General features: G+C 58.0%; 2 protein-coding genes across 2 annotated transcripts; one reads left to right on the top strand and one right to left on the bottom strand.

Annotated features, from left to right (window-relative positions):
* The first annotated feature begins 772 nt into the window (after positions 1-772).
* GRIN3B (glutamate ionotropic receptor NMDA type subunit 3B) lies at positions 773-11163 on the top strand. Its single transcript, XM_059697401.1, has 10 exons — positions 773-860; positions 1580-2738; positions 4503-5095; positions 5548-6580; positions 9132-9277; positions 9366-9481; positions 9601-9752; positions 10070-10234; positions 10312-10370; positions 10575-11163. The coding sequence occupies exons 2-10, from the start codon at positions 2313-2315 to the stop codon at positions 10945-10947; spliced, it is 3063 nt and encodes a 1020-aa protein (XP_059553384.1). The 5' UTR covers positions 773-860; positions 1580-2312; the 3' UTR covers positions 10948-11163.
* Positions 11083-18817, bottom strand: TMEM259 (transmembrane protein 259). The gene is made up of 11 exons (XM_059697402.1): positions 18384-18817; positions 15069-15341; positions 14504-14603; positions 14184-14294; positions 13349-13471; positions 13159-13259; positions 13021-13078; positions 12810-12893; positions 12566-12698; positions 12395-12494; positions 11083-12307 (listed from the first exon to the last, which is right to left on the bottom strand). Exons 1-11 carry the CDS (start codon positions 18600-18602, stop codon positions 11753-11755), a joined length of 1857 nt encoding a protein of 618 aa, XP_059553385.1. The 5' UTR covers positions 18603-18817; the 3' UTR covers positions 11083-11752.
* Between the last annotated feature and the right edge of the window lie 3288 nt (positions 18818-22105).

Raw genomic sequence — 22105 nt, 5'->3', positions numbered from 1 at the left:
AGCGCAGAGAACCCCAAACAAAAGGAATCCAAAGAGGACCACACCAAGACACATCATCATTAAAATGCCAAGAGCAAAAGACAAAGAGAGAATCCTAAAAGCAGCAAGAGAAAGACACCCAGTTACCTACAAGGGAATACCCATACGACTGTCAGCTGATTTCTCAACAGAAACTTTGCAGGCCAGAAGGGAGTGGCAAGAAATATTCAAAGTGATGAATGCCAAGAACCTACAACCAAGATTACTTTATCCAGCAAAGCTATCATTCAGAATTGAAGGTCAGATAAAGAGCTTCACAGATAAGGAAAAGCTAAAGGAGTTCATCACCACCAAACCAGTATTATATGAAATGCTGAAAGGTATCCTTTAAGAAGAGGAAGAAGAAGAAAAAGGTAAAGATACAAATTATGAACAACAAATACACATCTATCGACAAGTGAATCTAAGAATCAAGTGAATAAATAATCTGATGAACAGAATGAACTGTTGATTATAATAGAATCAGGGACATAGAAAGGGAATGGACTGACTATTCTTGGGGGGGGAAGGGGTGTGGGAGATGCGGGAAGAGACTGGACAAAAATCGTGCACCTATGGTGAGGACAGTGGGTGGGGAGTGAGGGCAAAGGGTGGGGTGGGAACTAGAAGGAGGGGAGTTATGGGGGTGGGGGGAGAGGAACAAATGTAATAATCTGAACAATGAAGATTTAATAAAAAGAGAAAAGTAATCTCCTTTGTCTTAACAAAAAAAAAGGAAGGACATTCTACACCTGCTACAACATGGATGAACCTTGAGGACATGCTCAGCGACAAACGAGTCACAAAAGGCTGTTGGTTGACTGCCTGAATCTCTGATGAAGGTAAGAAAGTGTCCACTGCCCAGGATGGGTCCTTATTTCTGAGGCTCATGCAGTCGGAGGGACCGTTCCCCAGGGTGGGGCGAGGCCCAGTGGAACCCAAGGACGCTAACGGAGCCTCACCTGGGATCATGGCAGGTGGGTGTTCCCTGGCATGACAGTGGCCTCAGGCAGGGAGGGAACCAGAATCCAGGACCCTTGGGGATGCTCCCTCCCCTGGGACACCTGGCCAGGTGACTGGATGGAATAACCTGGTCACCTGGAATTCAGTTTTCATTAGTCATCTCAAATTTCAATCCTTATTGCTGGCTGGCACTTGCATTTTTACTTATCTAAGGGCGTTTTTTTCCCATGCCCTTCTAACACTGGCTCCAAAAGAAAGTGTTTTCGTGTGAGAAAATGAGCCAAGTGTAGATTTATTCATTAGAGCTGGAATGTTCTATGCTGGGAGGCTGTTCTGCATCCAGAAGGGTCTGGAAGACACCCCCGTTTTCTCAGTCCTCCACCCACACCCATCCTGGATGAGAGCCACCTGGAGTGCTGCTGGCCCTGATTCATCCCGCATTTATTGAACGCCTGCTGTGTGCCAGGGCCACAAGGACCTGGGTCATTTAAGGTGGGGAGGTCCAGAGAACACAAGCTTGGGGATTGGTAGGTGGCAGGGAGCTATAGAAAGTTCTGGAGCAGTGGACAGTGATATAAACAAGTGTCTCTATGAACAGTTACTCAAGCAACGTGATGGCAGCGTGTGATGGAGTCCAGGTGCGGAGAGTGAGCTAAATGGGTGGGGGATGGTTCTCATCTTTCTGGGTGACAAGAGGGCACATCTTTCAGAGCAGTGGCATTGGGCACTGGGTCTTGAAGAGTGAAGAGGAGTTCTCTGGTTTAAGTTGCCTGCCCACAGCTAGGGAACTTGAGATCTATCCGCTGGATTCCCATCAGACACACCTGTCTAACTTCCCAGGGTGCACACCACGTTAAAGCACACCGGGTGGGTGGGTATGGATAGACACCACTTTTTGGAGGTGGGAGGTGCTGCTGCCTGACCATGGAGGCAAATCCTGGCCGCTTCCCTGAGTGAACAAGGGGCCACCACGCTCCCAGGCTGGAGGGGAATCCTGGAGTGGAACAGGGGTAAGTATGGGGGCAATTTTTGACCAAAATCTCTCCCTGGTGGCAGCCTCACTTTCCTCCCCTGGCACAGAGAGGGGAAGAACAGTGGTTATTTCCAGCCCCCATGCCATGTGGCCATTTGAGCCTTTGTGTCCCAGCCTGGGAAGTGGTCCAACCCCTCCCTAGTGGCTCGCTGGCATTGCGGGGGGGCAGGGAGTGGCCAGGGCGGGCGCCGGACTGTGGGGCCGGGCGGGGAAGGGTGTGGCCTGGGCCGGCTGGGATCCTGCCTCCTGCGGTGGCACCAGCCGTTCAGTCCCCACAGCACCGGCCGGTAACTTCGGGATGGAGTTTGTGCGGGCGCTGTGGCTGGGCCTGGCGTTGGCGCTGGGACCCGTGCCCGCCGGGGGCCACCCGCAGCCGTGCGGCGTCCTGGCGCGCCTGGGGGGCTCCGTGCGCCTGGGCGCCCTCCTGCCCCGCGCACCCGCCGCCCGAGCTCGCGCCCGCACCGCCCTGGCCCGGGCCGTCCTGGAGCACCGGCTACCGCACAACCTGAGCTTGGAACTGGTGGCCGCCGCGACCGCCGCCCGCGACCCCGCCTCGCTGGCCCTCGGCCTGTGCCAGACGCTGGCGGCGCCGGGCGTGGTAGCCGTGCTCGCCTTCCCCGAGGCGCGGCCGGAGCTGCTGCAGCTGCACTTCCTGGCGGCCGCCACCGAGACCCCCGTGCTCAGCCTGCTACGGCGGGAGGCGCGCGCGCCCCTCGGCGCCCCGGTACGCACGACGCTGGAAGTCAGGACTCGGGGGTCCGGGACGCGGATCAGGGGGGCCCCGGAAGATCCTGGGGTGCGGGGACCTGGGGTCCCTGGGACCCGCGGGACCGATGGACTTCTGGACCGCAAATGCGGGGAGGAGTCCGATGACACCGCCGCTGGGTTCGCGGGACCTGGGCCCCTGGACCCCGGGTGCTCCCAGAGCATGGGAACCAGAGGCAGGAGTCCAGGGGCTTCCCTGGTCCACGGTTCCGGGACCCTTCGGGACTTCTCTGGACCCCGGAATACAGACCCTCAGGATGCCCCCTTTGGGGCACGGAACTCGGGTGCAGGCCCTTTGCCTGAGCCTTGGTGATGGAGCCCCGCCACTGCAGCCACCCACCCTTTTGGCCCCAGGACCCATCCCGCTCCCTGAGAGCGGCCCCTTCCGGGGCCAAGGGCAGCTCTCGGTTCCCACCAGGCTGGACCACAGACCTGGGAAGGGCCTCCCCCTTTGCTCTCTGGGGGCGGTGTGCCCTTCTTGGGTCCTCAGGCCACTCTCACTCCGAAGCCCTCCCTCCATCCTCCTTTTCACACTCTCCACCTTTGTGGAGTTTATTTTCTAGACACACCCCCATCCCCACCACAGGCCCAGACCTGGGATGAAGTTTTTAAAAAATGAGATGAGGAGAGAAGGGTGACAGGCAGGGCTCTGGGGACCCTGTTGTGCCCCAGGCAAAGACCCCCATGTACACCTCCTAGGCCCAGCAGAGAGGGACGTGGATCTGGTGGGAGCCGCCCTCCCCCCGCCCCCCCACAAACCACCTTAAAGCCCCTCTTCTGGGAGGGAGACCCCGTCCCTGGAAGAGGCCCGGAGTTTCACCAACCCCGCTGTCACTGCTGAGGCCCGTTTTCCTACCCCTGCCTCCTCCCCATGGAAGATGCAGGACCCAAATCCAGGCCTGTGGCGCCCTCTTCTGCCGCCTCTAAGAACTGCGCTCCTGCAGTTGGAACTGTCGGGTTTCTCTGGGGACTGACTGAGCAGCCGAGCCCAGCCTGTCCCCCTGCACTGGGTGCCCTGTCCTCATGCAGGCAACATCCTGCCCGCCTTAGGTGCCTCTCAAAGCTCTCCCCTCTTTCACAGGCTTATCAAATCTAAGAGAACTTTCTGGGTGCCATTGGGCACAAGGGACCCCTTAGCCTCTGGTTTGCCTGGTTCAGGGGCAGTGATATGTAGGAGTCCTAAGAGGAAGCACTCTGGCTTGGCTCCCAGCATGAAGTCATCAGCCAGTTTATGATCATGGAGCCTTAGTCCTGGACTCTTGAGGGGTTCCCAGACAGGAGGGGTGGGTAAGGTCAGGACTGTGGTGAATGAAGGATCTGAGGTTGCGAGAGTCCAGAGGGGAGCCAGAGTTCTGAGGGTGGATGGGAATGTCTAAATAGAGGAGGGGGCAGTAGGGCTGAGTTTTGAAGAATGTGTAAGAGTTGACTGACATAGAGAGAGAAAAGTATTCCAGATTGGGAATGGCACATGCAAAAATCCTCCAAGTGGGATGCTACCAGGGTGGCCAGAGATACAACAGAAGGCCCTAAATGTCAGGCCAGGGAGGCTGGGCTTAGTGCTGATGGCTGTGGGGAACACAGAAGGGTTTAGAGCAGAGATAGGCTGGGAGGAGACAGGCATGAGGTCTAGTTATCAAGATGGCCTCTGTTTATTGGGTACCTATGGGGGCGGGGGTTCGACAATGGTGGTCACCAGCCCTAACTGTGACCACCCCCTTCCCAGAACCCGTTTCACCTACAGTTGGACTGGGCCAGCCCCCTGGAGACGCTGCTGGAGGTGCTGGTGTCCGTGCTGCAGGCCCATGCCTGGGAGGACGTTGGCCTGGTGCTCTGCCGCATGCGGAACCCCGGTGGCCTGGTGGCCCTCTGGACAAGCCGGGCTGGCAGGGCCCCAAAGCTTGTGCTGGACATGAGCCGACCGGACACCGGTGATGCAGGGCTGCAGGCCCGCCTTTCCTCGCTGGGGGCGCTGGAGGGGGGCTCAGCTCTAGTACCCGTGGCCGTGCTCCTTGGCTGTGACATGGCCCGTGCCCGTCAGGTGCTGGAGGCTGCCCCTCCCGGGCCCCGCTGGGTGCTAGGCACACCGCTGCCTGCAGAGGCACTGCCTACTGAGGGCCTGCCACCTGGGCTGCTGGCACTGGGCGAGGTGGCCCGACCCTCACTGGAGGCCACTATCCACGACGCGGTGGAGCTGATGGCACGGGCGCTGGGCAGCGCGGCCCGTGTGCAGCCAGAGCAGATCCTTCTCCCCGCCACCACCAACTGCAATGACCTGAAGCCACCCAAACTCCGGTCCTCAGGCCACCTCTTGGCACAGTGAGTGGGGACCCTGCGGTAGGAAGGGGTGCAGCCTCCACATGGAGCTGCCTCTGTCTGGGGCAGCGTTATTGGGCACTTGCTATATGCCAGGCACTGTGGCCTCATGAGAGGGTGGCTTGGTCCCTGTCTTGGTGGAAACAGGCCTGAGAGGAATTCTGGTGAAGGGCATGCTTGGCACTTTGGGAGAAGTGGGAGAGGGCAGCGGGCATGTGTCTCTGCCTGATCCCAGGGGAGGTCTGGAGAGTCGACAGCTCCCCAGAGCCAGGGGGCGCTACCTGGGCGTTCAAACTGGATGGTCAGCGTTGACTTCACGCCCTGCTGGTAGAGACCTGCTGTGGGGGGGGACACAACTGCATCCACAGTGGTGACTGGTCTGTGCTGAGAGGGTCTGAGCTTTGCTGGGGGGACTCCCACTACTTGATGTCTGTTTGCCTCCCACCTTCTGCCAGGTTCCTGAGCAACACATCCTTCCAGGGCCACACGGGGCCAGTGTGGGTGACCAGCTCCTCCCAGGTGTACATGTCCCGGCACTTCCAGGTGTGGAGCCTGCGCCAGGACCCGCTGGGCACCCCAGCCTGGGCCACACTGGGCAGCTGGCAGGATGGGAGGCTGGAGTTGGAGCCAGGGGGTGCTGCTGTGCAGCCCCCATCCCCGCTGGGTGCCCGGGTCCGGCCCAAGCTGCGTGTGGTGACCCTGGTGGAGCATCCATTTGTGTTTGCCCGAGAACCAGACGAGGATGGGCAGTGCCCAGCAGGACAGTTGTGCCTGGACCCTGGCACCAATGACTCTGCCACCCTGGATGCGCTGTTTGCTGCCCTGGCCAACGGCTCGGTGTCCCATGCTCTGCGCAAGTGTTGCTATGGCTACTGCATTGACCTGCTGGAGCGCCTGGCAGAGGACACACCCTTTGACTTTGAGCTATACATTGTGGGCGATGGCAAGTACGGTGCCCTGCGGGATGGCCGCTGGACTGGCCTGGTGGGTGACCTGCTAGCTGGCAGGGCCCACATGGCAGTCACCAGCTTTAGCATCAACTCAGCCCGCTTGAAGGTGGTAGACTTCAGCAGCCCCTTCTTCTCCACCAGCCTGGGCATCATGGTGCGGGCGAGAGACACGGCCTCACCTCTTGGGGCCTTTATGTGGCCGCTGCACTGGTCTATGTGGCTGGGTGTCTTTGCCGCCCTGCACCTCACCGCGCTCTTCCTCACGCTCTACGAGTGGTGCAGCCCCTATGGCCTCACACCCCGCGGCCGGAACCGCGGCACCGTTTTCTCCTATTCCTCGGCCCTCAACCTCTGCTACGCCATCCTGTTTGGACGCACAGTATCCAGCAAAACCCCCAAGTGCCCCACCGGGCGTCTGCTCATGAACCTGTGGGCCATCTTCTGCCTGCTCGTGCTGTCTAGCTACACGGCCAACCTGGCTGCTGTCATGGTCGGGGACAAGACTTTCGAGGAGCTGTCAGGGATTCACGACCCCAAGGTGGCTGGCTGTGGGGGCTGTGGCCAGAGCTGGGAGGTTGCCCACTGACACACTACCCATCCTGAGGCCCAACTACCTGTGGCCATTTACTCGTGCAAACATTTATTGAGCACCTGTGGTGTGCCAGGCACTGGGAACACAGCTGGGACAAAATAGGTGACGATCCCCATCCCCGTCGGAGACGTGGCAAGAATCAAGATAGATAAGCCAAACAGATGGTGTGTGAGTGCCAGGGACAAAAATAAGGCAGAGGGACACAGGAATGTTTGGACATTTTCTCAAAGGGAGGTCAGAAATTCCTCTGGGAGGGGGTGACATGAGGGACTTTTATATGGACGTCAGAGAGGAGAGGGCACAGCCCCCATGCAAAGGCCCTGTGGCAGGACCTTGCCTGGTATTGTTGGGGTGTTGGAGGAACATCTAGGAGGAGAGAGAGGGAGAGAGGAAGGTGAGGTCAGGGAGGTAACAGAGGGGGCAGGTCGTGCAGGGCCTGTGGATGCAGGAGGCCCTGGGCTTCTAAAGTAGTTCCCTCGGAGATGGAACTTCTGGGAGCCCTGGAGGGCTGTGGGCAGAGCAGGGGTGTGCCCCAGTCTACATATTTTTATTTCTTAAAAAAAATTATATATTTAAAATACTTTTATTGATTTCAGACAGGGAGAGGGAGATATAGAATCATCAATGATGAGAATCATCGATTGACTGCCTCCTGCACACCCCACACTGAGGATTGAGCCTGCAACCTAGGCATGTGCCCTGAGAATTGAACCATTACCTCCTGGTTCATAAGTCGACGCTCAACCACTGAGCCATGCCGGCTGGGCTTAAATTGATTATGGAGAGAGAGGAAGAGAGAGAAACATTGATCTGTTGCCTCCTGCACACACCCCTACCAGGGAATGAACCCACAACTTGGGCATGTGCCTGACTGGGAGTTGACCTGGCGAGCTTTCAGTGCACAGAACTCTCAACCAACTGAGCCACACTGGCCAGGGATACATATTTTTCTTTTTTAATCAAAAAGTTTTGAATATCCCTGAGTGGGAAGCAAAGACCATGAGTGAACCTATTGTCTGGCTCCAAAGTCAACTGCCAGCTGCTTTCATCCATCACTGACCTCAGTTGCTGAGTTATTACAAAACAAATCCCAGACCTTATATAATTTCATCATAAATCCTTGGCATTTTGACAAATATTGGACCCATTTTCCCAGTTGTGTTTTTTTTCTTCTTCCAGTTTGACGCATCTGCAGATGGTAGAACCCTCCCAGCTCTTGAATCCCCTCTCATTTGTTTCCTAGTGTTTGTTGAAGTTGTTGTTGGGTTTTGTTGTTCATAGCATCTCCTACTGTTTGAACCTGGCTGATTGCATCCCCTAAGGGGTGTTCAGCTTGTTCTGCTGTCCCCCTCACCCTGTCCTTTGTAAATCAGTAATAAAACGTAGATGCACCAGCCACTCACTTAGGTGTGGCCACTTTTATTTATTTATTAAATATATTTTATTGATTTTTTACAGAGAGGGAGAGGGATAGAGTTAGAAACATCGATGGGACAGAAACATCGATCAGCTGCCTCCTGAACACTCCCTACTGGGGATGTGCCTGCAACCAAGGTACATGCCCTTGACCAGAATCGAACCTGGGACCCTTGAGTCCGCAGGCTGACGCTCTATCCACTGAGCCAAACTGGTTAGGGCTGGTGTGGCCACTTTTAGAGGTTCAGTCCAGCTGGTGTGGCTTTTGGTGGTGCGGTGCTATAGCTCATTCAGTAGTTTGCACAGAACATGGGCAGTGCTGAGAGCAGGGTGGCAGGCTGTGCTGGTCCAGGAGAGATGGTGGGGGCTGCCGAGGAGGTAGGCAGTAGGTTGGCTGTGGGTGTGGTTTTTGTTAATCCTCACCTGAGGATATTTTTTTTCCACTGTTTTTCCCCCTTTTCCAGAGGGGGAAGGAGGGCGGTGGGGGTAAGGAGAGAGAAACGTCAATGTGCAGCACATTGACTGGTTGCCTCCTGTGTGTGCCGACTGGAGGCAGGGAGCAAACCCACAACCCAGTTGTGTGCCCTTGACCAGGAATCAAATCTGTGACGCTTTGATGTGACGGCTAATGCTCCAACCACCATGGACCAGGGCATGGTTGTGGGTGTTCTTAAGGCAGAGCCGACCCCACAGGGTTTGCAGGACAGGTCATGGGATGAAAGGAGGGAGGACAAGGAGCCCTGGAGGAAGTGGTAGGAGGAGGTCTGGAGTTCAGGGCCACGTCTGTGTGATGGACTCTGGGTAGTGTCTGCCCACAGGGGACACCAGGTCATGTCCGGGGATATTTGTGGTTATCACAGTGGGGGTACTCCCGGCATTGTGAGGATGGGGCCAGGGATGCTGCTCTACACTTGCAGTGCCTGGGACAACCCTCCACAGAAAATGACCTGGCCTCATGTCAGCCGGGAGGGGAGATGCTGGTTGAAGAGCTTTGGGCCTGGGTGGGAGCCAGAGCAGAGTCAGGTGGGAATGCAGGTGAGTGCAGAGAAGGGCCTGGCACTGACCACTCACCTGCCCACAGCTGCACCACCCGTCCCAGAGCTTCCGCTTTGGCACTGTGTGGGAGAGCAGTGCAGAGGCCTACATCAAGAAGAGCTTCCCTGAGATGCACGCGCACATGCGGCAACACAGCGTACCCACAACACCCCATGGCGTTGCCATGCTCACGTGAGGCCAGGGCCTACAGCAGGATTGGGTCGGGGGGAGGCAGGGAGGCCTACCAGGGCAGGTGTTCACCCCCTCCACATCCCCACAGGAGCGACCCCCCCAAGCTCAATGCTTTCATCATGGACAAGTCACTCCTGGACTATGAGGTCTCCATCGACGCCGACTGCAAACTGCTGACTGTGGGCAAGCCCTTTGCCATTGAGGGTGAGAGGCCCGAGACCAGTGACCCTGAAGCAGCAGGGAGCCACTGAGGGCTCAAAGTGGGCACAGCTCCCCTGGGCTGTGTCCAGTCTGGTCCCAACCCAATTCCTGGCCTTCATCAGGTTATGGCATCGGACTCCCTCAGAACTCACCGCTCACCTCCAACCTGTCCGAGTTCATCAGCCGCTACAAGTCCTCTGGCTTCATCGATCTGTTGCATGACAAGTGGTACAAGATGGTACCTTGTGGGAAGCGGGTACTTGCTGTCACAGAGGTGGGACAGGGCCTGGGACACAGGGTGTGGGTAGGGTGTGGGGGCTCTGAGCCTGTGTGGGCTGAGGTGGCCAATCCCCTGATCATAAGCAAGGTGTATATTTGTCTGCTTTTGTGCAGTCCTGTTCATTCTACAAAATCCCAGCTCCAGTGCCCTCTCCTCCTTGGAACCTTGCTCCAGAATATGGAGCCCTAGCCTCCCAATCCAACTGTACAGCCCCAGGTCCGTCTCTGGCCCAACCTCTGTCCTCCAGGCCAGGGCTCCCCAAGGGTCTGCCATGACCATGAAGGGCTTGTGCCTGTGTCCCACCTCTGCAGACCCTGCAGATGGGCATCTACCACTTCTCCGGTCTCTTTGTGCTGCTTTGCCTGGGCCTGGGTAGTGCCCTGCTCAGCTCTCTGGGGGAGCACATCTTCTACCACCTGGTGCTGCCATGTATCCGGAGGGGTAACAGGTTGCAGTACTGGCTACACACAAGTCAGGTGAGGAGACAGCACAGGGCGGGCAAGCATGGGCAACCTCTCAACCCGACCCAACACAGCCTCTATCTGGCTCACAGAGAATCCACCTCGCCCTCAACACAGAGCCGCTGGACAAGCACAAAGAACCTGAGCCAAGGTAAGGGGCTCCCACTCCACCAGCTCCTACACCCACCTCAGGCCTGCCATCTTACACCTGCAGGCCCCACTCCCTTTGAGCCGAACCAGTAAGTCCATGCCTCCCACCACTCACAGCCTCCTAGGAACCCTGACCCCAGAGAGCAGAGAGGGACCGCCTGTTCCTCGGGGGATACTGATCCAGCCCCATCCATCCTGTTCCCAGGGATCTGGAGAAGCAGCAACAAGACATACCAACTGCCCGCTCAGGCCAGGGCAACTGGGCACGGGTGTGCCAGGCCATGGTAAGGGAGCGTCATGTGCACTTCCTTCTGGAGCCAACCTTGGCCACTGCTCCATCAGTAGTGGGCACAGATGTGGAGGGGAACAGGTCACCTGAGGGTCCCATCCGGCTCTGCTCCAATGGCCAGCCACCCACCATGCTGCCCACTGGCGCCCCACGCCCAGGGGAGCTGGAGGAACTGGAGCAGCACATTGCGGACGCACGTTCAAGGCTCCATCAGGCGCTGGTGCGGCACGGGGAGCTCCTGGCCCAGCTCCCAGGTGGCAGCTGCGATGGGCCACTGTGCCTGCTCTAGGCCTCCAGTGGTCTCCACCTGCTTCATCACTGGGAGGTGGCTATGCCACACCACACCCAGCCCACTTGACTTTGCATGAGGGTGGACCCTGCAGGAGCTAATCCCAGCACCTGGTGCATGCAGACACTGGCTGAGTGCTGTCAACAGACAGTTTATTCTATATACAAACACAATTTTGTACACTGCAATTAAATAGAATGGAATGAGCACTCTGCAGTCCTCACCGAGTGACATAGTTGGGCCGTTGGCTCTCTCCAGCAGGAGCAAGGCTGGACCCTAGCGCCTGGTTGCTGTTTTTGACAGTTGGCGCCCACACACAGTGTCCCTGTGCCAATACCCCAGCCCTGGCACACATATATGGGGGCAGGGGCTGTGGAAAAGGCACTGCGCACAACAGAGCACCCGCTGAGTGGCCAGGACAGTGAGGGAGGCCCCTGCCAGTGTTCACCTGGCTCAGAGACTTGCTAGGCTCTCCCCCTAGATACAGCTTGCTCCAGACCTTACACCAACCCCTTCCAGAGCCTTCTATGGAGACCCCACCCCTTTTTTCTGCCCTAGCTCATCAGCCTGCCTTGATTTGCTGGCTGCGGGGACCCACCACAAATGCGGCAGGGACAGGCTGTGGGCAGGCCCCACACCCGGGAGAGAAGCCCACCCCTGGGCAAACCAGATGGACCCCAGCACAAGGCCAACTGGGCAATCCCAGAGACACCGGGGACAGCCTCCCTGATCCCCAAGAACCCCAGCCAGGTCACACCCAGCTGGCCTGGACAGCCAGGGACAGAGGCACTCAGCTGCCCAGGACTTAGGAGCCAATTTCTGAGGGTTCATCTGTCGGGGCTGGGGACTCAGGGATGGGCCCACTCGCTCCAGCAGCCAGAGGGCCTGTGTCAGGTGTTGGGGAGTCGCTTGGGGGCACACTGTCCTGGGGGGCTTGGAGGCCCCGAGGGAATCCCCCACCCGGGCTCAGGGGGCTAGCTGCCCTCCGCTCCAGAAGGGAGGCGCTCAGGCCAGACAGGAAAGAGGCGTCTGTGATGATGGCAGCTGTCTCTGCCATCCAGCCCAGATCACTACTGGCCGCTGCAGCCACTGAGGCTGCCGCAGCTACCAGAGAGCTGGGTGCTTCAGCTACAGGCCTGGGAACACCACCAGCCCCCAGTGAGCCAGGGTCCAGGGCGGGGGGCTGGCTGGCAGGGTCAGGTGCAGCGGCCGGGGCGCCCCCATTGTTGTTGAGGTCATCCGGCAGCGCCGTGGGGGTACCAGGGCCCAGGGGTGGTGTCTGTAGCAACATCTCCTGGATGCGGATCTGCTGCAGGATGGCGGGCAGCTCATAGTGGTGGAAGAAGTAGATCATGGAATGCTGGAAGGAGGGTGGGCGTGGGTCAGGCCCAGCACAGGGCCAGACCTCCCACAGGTTGGACCTTGAGGAGTAGGCAGGGCCCCTCACCTGGATGAAGAGCCAGGAGGTGACTAGGGCCAGACTGCTGTACTGCCCATTGAAGCGGTAGTGGTAGGCATAGAAGGCGAAGTGGTACAGGTAGAAGAACCTGCAGGGGGCACAGTGAGGTGCCGCCAGTCCATATCCCACCCTGACCCCGCCTGGACCCGTGGCACTCACCGCAGCCAGTGCCTCTTGCTGGTGTTGGTGTGGCAGCAAATGGCATCATACTGGTCAGCCAGCCACACGATGAGGATGATGTAGAAGGCGGTGGTGGTGTCATTAAAGAACTCCGACATGATAGCCTCCATCCCTACAGGAGACCAAGGGTTGCGGTGGGCATGGTGGGAAGGCCAGGAACGGAGGGGAGGTGGGTGTAGGGGACTGGGTGAGAAGGCAGAATGGTGGGCAGAGAGGTCCTCACCCACGAGGGCCAGGATGACGGTCAGCAGGGGCGCTGCAGGGAAGGCGATGGCCATGTTCATCTCCAGCATCTGCAGCAGGTCCACTGCGGGCAGAGGGTGGTGGGCGGGCAGACCGGGTGAGGCGCCCCTTGGGGGGTGGGGTGGGCAGGGGGCCATGGGGGCCTGAGGCTGACCCCACCTTCCCTCCCGACACCAGGCCAGGAGACTCACCAATGAAGACAAAGATCTGGTGATGGGAGTAGCGGAGCAGCATGGACACGCTCAGGGTCTGCAAAGGAAGGCGTGTGAGGCTAGGGAAGGGCCACCTGCCCCCACACCCTCTGCCCAGCCCAGTATCAAGACACTCACGAAGATGACCATGATGATGAAGGCAGCCAGATAGGATGCTCGGGCCATCCACATGCTCACAAATCGGTAGTGCTCGCCTGACACCACGTTCCGCAGGAAGCCTATACAGGGAGGCTGTGAGCACCACGGTCTGCCCTCCAGCCCCCAACACTGTACCCCACACCCTGCCCAGCCCTGGTCCCAATCGCACCCTTGTTCTCCTCGTTCTCAGCCAGACCCTTCACACTGGACATGAGGATGTCATCATAGCCCAGGAACTCGGCCAGCAGCAGGCGGCTGAAGCGGTCCCCGAAGCACTGGTCCCGTGTGGGGTCTGCGGGTGGCACACCAACAGGGGTAAAGCCCCCACTGGCCTGCATCCACCCACCCGGCAATGCTGTGATTGCCAGGCCCTGGGGGATGGTCCCCAGACCTCGGTCTTTTTAAAAAAAAAAAAAATTCTTACTAGAGGCCCGGTGCACGAAACTCGTGCATGTGGGGGTCCCTCAGCCCGGCCTGTGCCCTCTTGCAGTCCGGGAGCCCTTGGGGGATGTCCAACTGTGGGGAGTGGGCCTAAACCCACAGTCGGACATCCTTAGCGCTGCTGCGGAGGCAGGAGAGGCTCCCATCACCGATGCTGTGCTCAGCAGCCTTGAGCCCAGCTCAGGGCTTCTGATTGAGCGGCACTCCCCCTGTGGGAGCACACTGTCTGCCCCCTGGTGGTCAGTGTGCGTCATAGCGACTGGTTGTTCCACCGTTTGGTCAATTTGCATATTAGTCTTTTATTATATAGGATTGATTTCAGAGAGGGAGAGGGAGAGAGATAGAAACATCAATAATGAGAATCACTGATCTGCTGCCTCTGCACGCCCCCCATTGGGGATCAAGCCTGAAACCCAGGCATGTATCCTGATCAGGAATCAAACTGGGACCTCCTGGTTCATAGGTCAATGCTCTACTACTGAGCCACACTGGCTGGACCAGACCTCCATCTTTAAGTGCTTCTGGATCACTCCCTACCATGGCCCTCTCCCAGGGTGACTCACCCAGGGTGACTACCATGACCGGGATGCTGAGCCGCTGCCGCGTGGCCTGTGACAGGCGCAGGAAGCCGTACTCCAGCGAGTACTCCACAATGTACTCATCCTGTGGCCACACTGTGGGTGAGAATGGCCTGTCAGCCCACAGAGCCTCAGCCAACCCCACCTCCCTCCTTCAGAGGAGGAGCCAGAGAGGGAGTGTGACCAGGGCCCAGGACCACCTCTATTGCCTCACATGCTGCTGACAGGTAGGGAAATGGACGCTCGGAGTGGCCATTCTCCACGTCCAGGAGTGTGACTCCCCCTGACATCTTGGCAACACATACCTTTTGAGGGTGTCTCAGGGAAGGGGAACTCCTGGCTATCATTCAGGGCCTCAGGGCCACCGGGCGGCTTGAACACCTTGGGCTCAATGTCCAACTCAAACTGTGGGTCACCAGGAGACAGGGTGTCAGTGGGCCCTTGTCTGGCAGAGAGGCCCCTCTCCTGCCGCCTGGAAGGAGATGCACTCTGCCCCTGTCCACTGTAACCCCGGCCTCTGCCAGAATATCCTCCAACCTCTGGGGCGGAAGGGCCTCTGACCAGCATCTCACGAAAAGACCCTCACCCAGCACCAAGAACCTAGCCATCTCCAGGTGAGTGTCTGTGCCCCAAAGTTGGGGATGGGCCCCCCACACCCATCCCTGCGGGCAGCTGCGTCATCCGGGATGACCAGGACTGCTTGGGCTCTCAGCCCAAACCCTCCCGGGGCCTCCTCAGCATCTCCAGAATGAGGCCAGTCCCTTCCAGGTAACCGTCTGCTTCGCACCCACATCCCGTCCCAAGGCCACGAGGGCCGGGCCCTGCAAGGTCCAGAGCTTCCCCAACAGGGACGTCCTCCTGCACACTCACCTGGATGGAGTGGTTCCCAAACATCTCCATGGTCAGCTCCTCCTCCTCCTCCTCCAGCTCCAGGCCACCAGGCTCCGCAGCCAGGCCGGGGAAGCTGCTGCGACTACTGTCACAAAACTGCAGGAAGACTGGCGCGCGACTCGAGTTCTGCTGTACTTCTACGCGTAGGACGCCCTCTCGTGGCCACTTGTCGCGCACATGCTCCAGGCAGTTGATGGGAGATCGGGAGAAGACGATGTGGATATAGGCCAGGACGAAGAGCACGAACAGGGCCTGGGGGCAGGGGGCCCCACCGGAAAGTGAGGCCTGAGCTTTGTTGGGGAAGGAAGGGAACCCCGGGACTCTGAGGTTCCCTAAGCTCCAAACCCACCCTGTCCTCTCCTGGCAGCATACGGTCTTAAGGGTGTCACTGGTCCAAGGTGCTGACCACCCTGCTCTATGTGAGCCAGGACGAGGCACATTCTTATGTGCGTGTGGAACCCTCACTCTCAGAGAGACTATCAACTAACTGCTCCGTGGGAGGCCCAGCCCAGGTGCCACCACCCCTGGGCCACCTGCTGGGCTCCACTGTCCCCAAGAGGCCTGCCTCGCTGCCTCACACTCTGCCTTGTCCTCAGAGTGCCCCTGACCTCACCAGCTAAAAACAGCCTTCTTTGCCCACTAAGCCCTCTGCACCCCTCCCACGATGACAGGGCCAGCTCGCTCTGCCTCTTTGAGGCAGTTTCTCCATTAGTAAAATGGGGATGGCAGGGTCTCATCTGGGTGGTCCCATCCTCAGGGGGTGGCGCTAGGCCAGTGATGGCGAACCTATGACACACGTCAGAGGTGACATGCGAACTCATTTTTTGGGTTGATTTTTCTTTGTTAAATGGCATTTAAATATATAAAATAAATATCAAAAATATAAGTCTTTTTATTACTATGGTTGCAAATATCAAAAAATTTCTATTATGACACGGCACCAGAGTTAAGTTAGGGTTTTTCAAAATGCTGACACGCCGAGCTCAAAGGTTCGCCATCACTGCGCTAAGGGATGCTGCTCAGCACTCCAGTGATCAGGACAGCCCCCACCGAGAGCAAGCAGCCTGATATCAGAAGTGCCAAGGGGGGTCCCTGGGGGGGGGGGGCGGGGCCCTGCCCTAAGTCACCAACAGCAACTTCTGCCGGACTCAAAGTGCATCAAAAGGGCCCTCCATTTGGATCTACTGAGGAACACCCGCCTCCCCAAGAACTCACCTCACTGTCTGACAATCTTGCTTCTCATGGGGCCCCAGTTGGATAAGTGTCACCTTCCCAGCCTAGAGGCCATGTCCAAGGCATTGCCCCCATGCATCCCACCCACTGCCCTACCCTTGGGGAAAGGGCGCAGCTGGTCCAATGTGGTGCCAGCCTTCCCAGGAACAGATGGATGTCGGGGAACTGGTGACCCCAGTGGCTATTCAGTCAGAGACTGGGGTGATCCCTCAGCTGGGCCAGCACAGCCTCCGACCACCCTCACCACACACAAGCTCCTACCAAATTACTACTCTCCAGGACCAGCTCTCTGTGTGGTCCAGAACCACAGCTTGGAAAAGCCTGGGCCACAGAGACCAAAGCACAAAGTCCCTCTCTGCCATCTGACAGGGACACTCAGGCGGCTGGTGAGTTGCCCCTGGCTACACAGCCACCAGAACCCCATCCTTATGGGGCCATGAGCCCCAAAGGGTAGTACCAATGCCAGCTGTAGACCACCTGGCCTCCCCTCTGGAGTCTGCTCTGCAAACTGGGCAAAGGCCAGGCCACTAAGGCACCAACTCCTGGCCTGGCAGCAGTGGCTGTGACCTGAGGGTGGGGAGAGGCCCCACCTCTGAGCACACTGCTGCCTGCCGGATCCGGCCATCCCAGTCTCCCCGGTTGCATGAGCTCCAAGATCTCTCTTGGGCCAATGTAAACTGTTTCCTTCACTTGCAGACAAAAGTGCCACAGAAGGATGGAGAGCAGAGCATCACTAAGACTTCAGCAGACAGACATTGTAGCACCTGGTTGTTCAGGTCTCAACAGATGCTGAAGACAAGAACAGCTGAGGCCTCCGAGAGGTGAGGCCGTGTGGGAGGCCAGAGGAGCCTCCTACAAGCCAGCCTGCACCCCAGCCTTTCTTTCCAACATGGTGTCTGGGGACCACCAAGCTGGTGATGGGAGTTAAGTGCAGGGGGCGGGGCCTGGGACCCGTAGCTGTGGCAGGAAGCACAGTTCACCTGGAAGCCTCCATGCTCAGCTCCCAGCCCCGCGCTCCAGGCCCTGGGGCCGGCCAGCAACCCAAGTGCCTCCACATCTAACATTAGCACCCAAAGGTGGCTTGGCCATGTCCGCACCCCAGCCGCTCCCTGGCTGTACTCCGATGGGAAACTAAAGGCCTGCTTCTCCCTTTGCTCAGCTGGGTCAAGCAGCAACTGGAACCACCCCTCCACTAAGGACCCAGAACCCTGGTGCCCAGTGAGCTCTGGGCCCCCCCTGAGCGAGCCAGCCCCCTTCTTGGCTGTCAACGGCGGTCCTTCCTGAGCTGCACACATGGTTGAAACCTCTATGCCACCTGAGGGAGGATGGGAGGAGGTTTGTGTGCAGCCTCTTGTTATGACATGAGTAGTAGTGACTTTGTCACTAACCCTGGCGAGGTGACCTCAGCTAGGTCACATTCCCCTGTAAGGCTAAGAGGGGGAAGGGGTGGGGTAGGGACTGGTGGAAGGTCCCAAGGAGGGGAAGAGCCCCAGAGAAGGGGATGCAGAAGGAAGAGAAGGAAGGGGGCGGGGGGCGCATATCTAGTGCAGGTGGGTGGTCCTGGGGTGTGTCCCAAGGGAGCAGGGTGTGTCTGGAATCTTTCCCAGTTTGAGGATGGGGACCTGGGCCAGGTCAGGCAAGAGAGGGCAGGATGGGGGGTGAGGGGTGTCTTCCCGAGGTGAGGATCCCACGTGGCACAGCAGGGCTGGCTGGGGGTCCTAGGCAGATCGGAACAAGGCTCCGGGCCTCCGGGAATTGGGCCATCGGAGGAAGGGTGAGGCCGAGCATGGGTGCTGCCTGGAGAGGACTGGGAGCGCCTGGAGTCGGGATCAGGTACCACCCACAGGGTGAGACCTGGGTCTTTCCGAGGGTGAAGTGTCAGAAAAGGGGGCCAGGAGCTAGGGCGGCAGACAAAAGGGGAGGGTACCCAACGGACCGGACCCGGTCCAGACCTCCGAGTGAAAGGGGTGGGCTGTCCTGGGCGGGATCGGGGAAGCGGTTGCAAGTCTGGGGGGTGGATCCGGCCGCTGGTCAAGAGTCGGGGGTCGGGGCCACGGTCACCTTGAGCAACACGAAGAACTCGAAGAGACGGCGGAAGGCGGGAGGGAAGAGCCGCGAGTAGGCGACTGCCATCTTGAAGAAGAGCGCGTGGAAGAGCCGGTCGCGCACGTTGATGAGCGGGTTGGGGTTTAGGTTGGGGGTGCGGGGCCCGCGCGCGGGGGCAGGGCCGCCGCCGTTGGGCCCGGGCCCCGGGGCTCCGGGCGCCGCGTGCTCCGACATGCCGCCCGGCGTCGCACCCTAACGGCCCGCGGGTCCCCGAGGGCGCCTCTCGGCCGCCATCGGCCGTCCTCTCTGCCGCCGAGCTCCTCACGGCCCCAGGGCCGCCGCCGCCGCCGCCGCCATCTTCCGCCTCCACGGCCCTGCTGACGCCAGCGAGTCGCAACGCCGGAAAGAACAGCCCTTCCACGCCCGCGGGGAACGTAGGGATGCCGGCGCTGGGCCCGCGGCGGCCCCGCCCTCTCGCCCGGCCGCGCCGGGGGGCGGGGCTGCGTCTGCCCGGTCTTTTACATACTGCCCCCACAATACCCCGCGGCTTCTAGGACATGCTTGGACGGTAAAACTAGTCAATATATGAGGGTTTTACGTGGTCAAAGACACCTTAAATAAGCGCAACGGTAGGAGATGTTCGTTGATGTGGCGCTGTAGAAAGCCAGGTCAAGTGGAAGCGTAAACTATATCGCTCTAACTGCAAAGTAATTTGATTGGTCGCCTTTAAGTGCGCTGTGGGGATTGCAGAAACTGCTTTTTGTGCAAGTCGTCCGGATTCCCTGTCACGCCTTGTCTCTTGGGTTTGGCCTGGGAGGGCCTCTCTGGCGTAATACGGCGTTGCGGCGCCCCGCCTCTTCCCCACTTGGCACCATTTAGCGCCAGGGCGGCCTTTCGTTCGGAACCAGCAGTCAGCGCCTGCTGGCGACGGGCCCTTACTTTACTGAGCAAGACTCTAGCGTGAGGGAAGAGTGGTTTGTCGAGCCATGTTTTTTGTCTTGACACCTGCCTTTATTTCTCCCAATGGGTTTTTGCCACCCCTCCCAACTGTCTCCCTGTTCTATGTAGCTCGCATGCCCAAGGCGTTGAGTAATACAACCCAACATTCATTGAATGCCTACTGTATGCCAGGCGCTTCCACTCCCGAAGACTCTAGGCAGAGGTTGGCTGCATGGGAGCGTAGAAGGCAGGAGCAGGAGACAGGAGGCATGGGGGCCAGCACGCTGAGCAGCGGCCCTGAAGAAGGAGAAGGACAGTGGACACCTGGTCTGGGGCGAACGGGTTTAGGGAAATGAGCAACGCAATGGGTAGGGTCCCTGCTCTCACAGAACTTGGGGACCAGCATGGAGACAGGCAGACAGACAAGGGGTGTCTGGTCTGGTTCCTGATGTCGAGCGCACAGCGTGAGGGGTGCAGATGGGGCCTCTGAGAAAGGCCAGGACACGGGAGCTTGTGGGGGTGGCTGCTCTGAATTGAATCGTGTGGTGAGGGAGGGAGGTGACTTCAGCTGTCACCCAGAGGTTGAGGAGAACCTTCCAGACCTACCTGTCGGGTTTCATAATCCTAGGAGCCCAACAGCCTGAGTGGGCAGACAGACCCATACCTGTGCTACCACAACCAGGAGGCAAAAGTCATTCTCTTCCTGCACTCCTCGTGGTGCCTGCATACGGTAGATGCTCAAAAATGCACTCTTGAAATTATTATGGATCATCCCCCCCCCCCCCAACCTCAGATCACTTCTTAGTTGCAAAGGGGAAAAATAATGTTTTCCAAAGGAGAGGCCAGGCCGACTTTATCCCCTTGACCTGGGGAGCATTCCCAGCCACACTGTGGCAGGCGCTGTGGGTCTCTGCTATGCCCAGCAAGGCCCAATGCGCATGGGCTCCTGGGCAGGGAAATTTAGCCAGTGTGGCCCAGAAGCAGACTTTTAAACTTAGTTTAATTTTGTTAATATAATCATATACGTTGAAATAGCCCCACGTGCCAGTGGCTGCTGTATCCAGCAGTGCAGTCAAGAGCTTAATCCCGCTTAATAGATAACACAAGACCCACGATGCCAGTGCAACTTCACCATGAGTGAAAACTGTGGCCAGCCCCTGGACAGTGCCTGGCCTCCTTGGAGAGTCACCATCAAGAAAAAGAACAACACACACACACACACACACACACACACACACACACACACACACGGAGTCAAGGGTCCCAGGTTCGATTCCGGTCAAGGGCATGTACCTTAGTTGCAGGCACATACCCAGTGGGGAGTGTGCAGGAGGCAGCTGATAGATGTTTCTCTCTCATCGATGTTTCTAACTCTCTATCCCTCTCCCTTCCTCTCTGTAAAAAATCAATAAAAATATGTTAAAAAAAAAAGAAAAGAAAAGAACAAGTAGGGAAAGACAGTTCTAAACCTACACCACGAGAGAGAGAGGGGATTGAATGTCTCGCTATCCTTCCGGGGACAGCAGGGAAGTTAGAAGCCTGGCTGGATTTCCGAGGATGCTGTGGGGTTGTGTGTAGATGGGGGGCATGGGGGTGTAGCTGGTTTGGGGCAGGTTGAGAGTTACATTGGGACTTGGGGGGGGGGGCACTGAGCAGATGACCCTCCAGCAGGGACTGGAGGGAGGACAGTGCAGGAACCAGGTAGAGAATGTCAGGCAGAAGGCATAGCTGAAGCAAAGGCCCTGAGGCAGAGCAAGGAGAAGGCCTAGCAGACACCTTTGTGGAGGGGTCAATGGGGACCTGTGGCAGATTGTGAGCAAGAGAGGTTCCTGACCCAAGTTAACAGGCTGAGATTGTTACTTTTGTTGTTTTTGCTGCATCATACTTGTTTTATTTTTATTTTTTAAAAATATATTTTATTGATTCTCCAGAGAGGAAGGGAGAGAGATAGAGAGTTAGAAACATCAATGAGAGAGAAACATCGATCAGCTGCCTCCCTCACACTCCCCACTGGGTATGTGCCCGCAACCCAGGCACATGCCCTTGACCGGAATCGAACCCGAGACCCCCGAGTCCACAGGCCGAAGTTCTATCCACTGAGCCAAACCGGTCAGGCAATGCTTGTTTTGTCTGAAGTGTCCAGGAGCAAATAATGCCTTTTTGCAGAGAGCAAGGGAAGCGCCTGGAGCCCTCCAGGAGGCGCCCAAAGCCTCTGCTGAAGGGCCCAGTCCTGGGTCCCACCCTGACCCTTTGGGGTCCGGCTCAGAGCCCAGACACTGCAGGGAGAGGATTGCCAGAGGTGGCTGCCTCTGCTCCTGCAGCCCCCTGTGCCCAGACACCAAGACCCCTGGGCTCACACCTGGCTGGTGTGGCTCAGTGGTTGAGAGTCAAACTATGAACCAGGAGGTCACTGTTCAATTCCCAGTCAGGGCATATGCCCAAGTTGCAAGCTCGATCCCCAGTGTGGGGCATGCAGGAGAAAGCCAATAAGTGATTTTCCCTCATCATTGATGTTTCTATCTCTCTCTCCCACTCCCTTCCTCTCTGAAATCAATACAAATATATTTTTAAAAAATATCTCTGGGCCCTAACCGGTTTGGCTCAGTGGATAGAGCATCGGCCTGCGGACTCAAGGGTCCCAGGCTCGATTCCGGTCAAGGGCCATGTACCTTGGTTGCGGGCACATACCCAGTAGGGAGTGTGCGGGAGGCAGCTGATTGATGTTTCTCTCTCACCGATGTTTCTAACTGTCTATCCCTCTCCCTTCCTCTCTGTAAAAAATCAATAAAATATATATT

The sequence above is a fragment of the Myotis daubentonii genome, chromosome 5 (assembly GCF_963259705.1).
Source record: "Myotis daubentonii chromosome 5, mMyoDau2.1, whole genome shotgun sequence".
In the NCBI taxonomy this organism is placed as follows: Eukaryota; Metazoa; Chordata; class Mammalia; order Chiroptera; family Vespertilionidae; genus Myotis; species Myotis daubentonii.
This window is presented reverse-complemented; position numbering and strand designations above follow the sequence as displayed.

What these genes read in the sequence shown, in the direction of transcription:
- GRIN3B (XM_059697401.1), top strand. Translation starts at nt 2,313, where the DNA reads ATGGAGTTTGTGCGGGCGCTGTGGCTGGGCCTGGCGTTGGCGCTGGGA. An exon ending in CATGGCGTTGCCATGCTCAC is followed by an intron (nt 9,278 to 9,365) that starts GTGAGGCCAGGG and finishes ACATCCCCACAG; the next exon opens with GAGCGACCCCCCCAAGCTCA. An exon ending in GGGTACTTGCTGTCACAGAG is followed by an intron (nt 9,753 to 10,069) that starts GTGGGACAGGGC and finishes CCACCTCTGCAG; the next exon opens with ACCCTGCAGATGGGCATCTA.
- TMEM259 (XM_059697402.1), bottom strand. Translation starts at nt 18,602, where the DNA reads ATGTCGGAGCACGCGGCGCCCGGAGCCCCGGGGCCCGGGCCCAACGGC. An exon ending in CCCTGAGACACCCTCAAAAG is followed by an intron (nt 14,295 to 14,503) that starts GTATGTGTTGCC and finishes TCTCACCCACAG; the next exon opens with TGTGGCCACAGGATGAGTAC. An exon ending in CGTCATCCTGGCCCTCGTGG is followed by an intron (nt 12,699 to 12,809) that starts GTGAGGACCTCT and finishes GGTCTCCTGTAG; the next exon opens with GGATGGAGGCTATCATGTCG.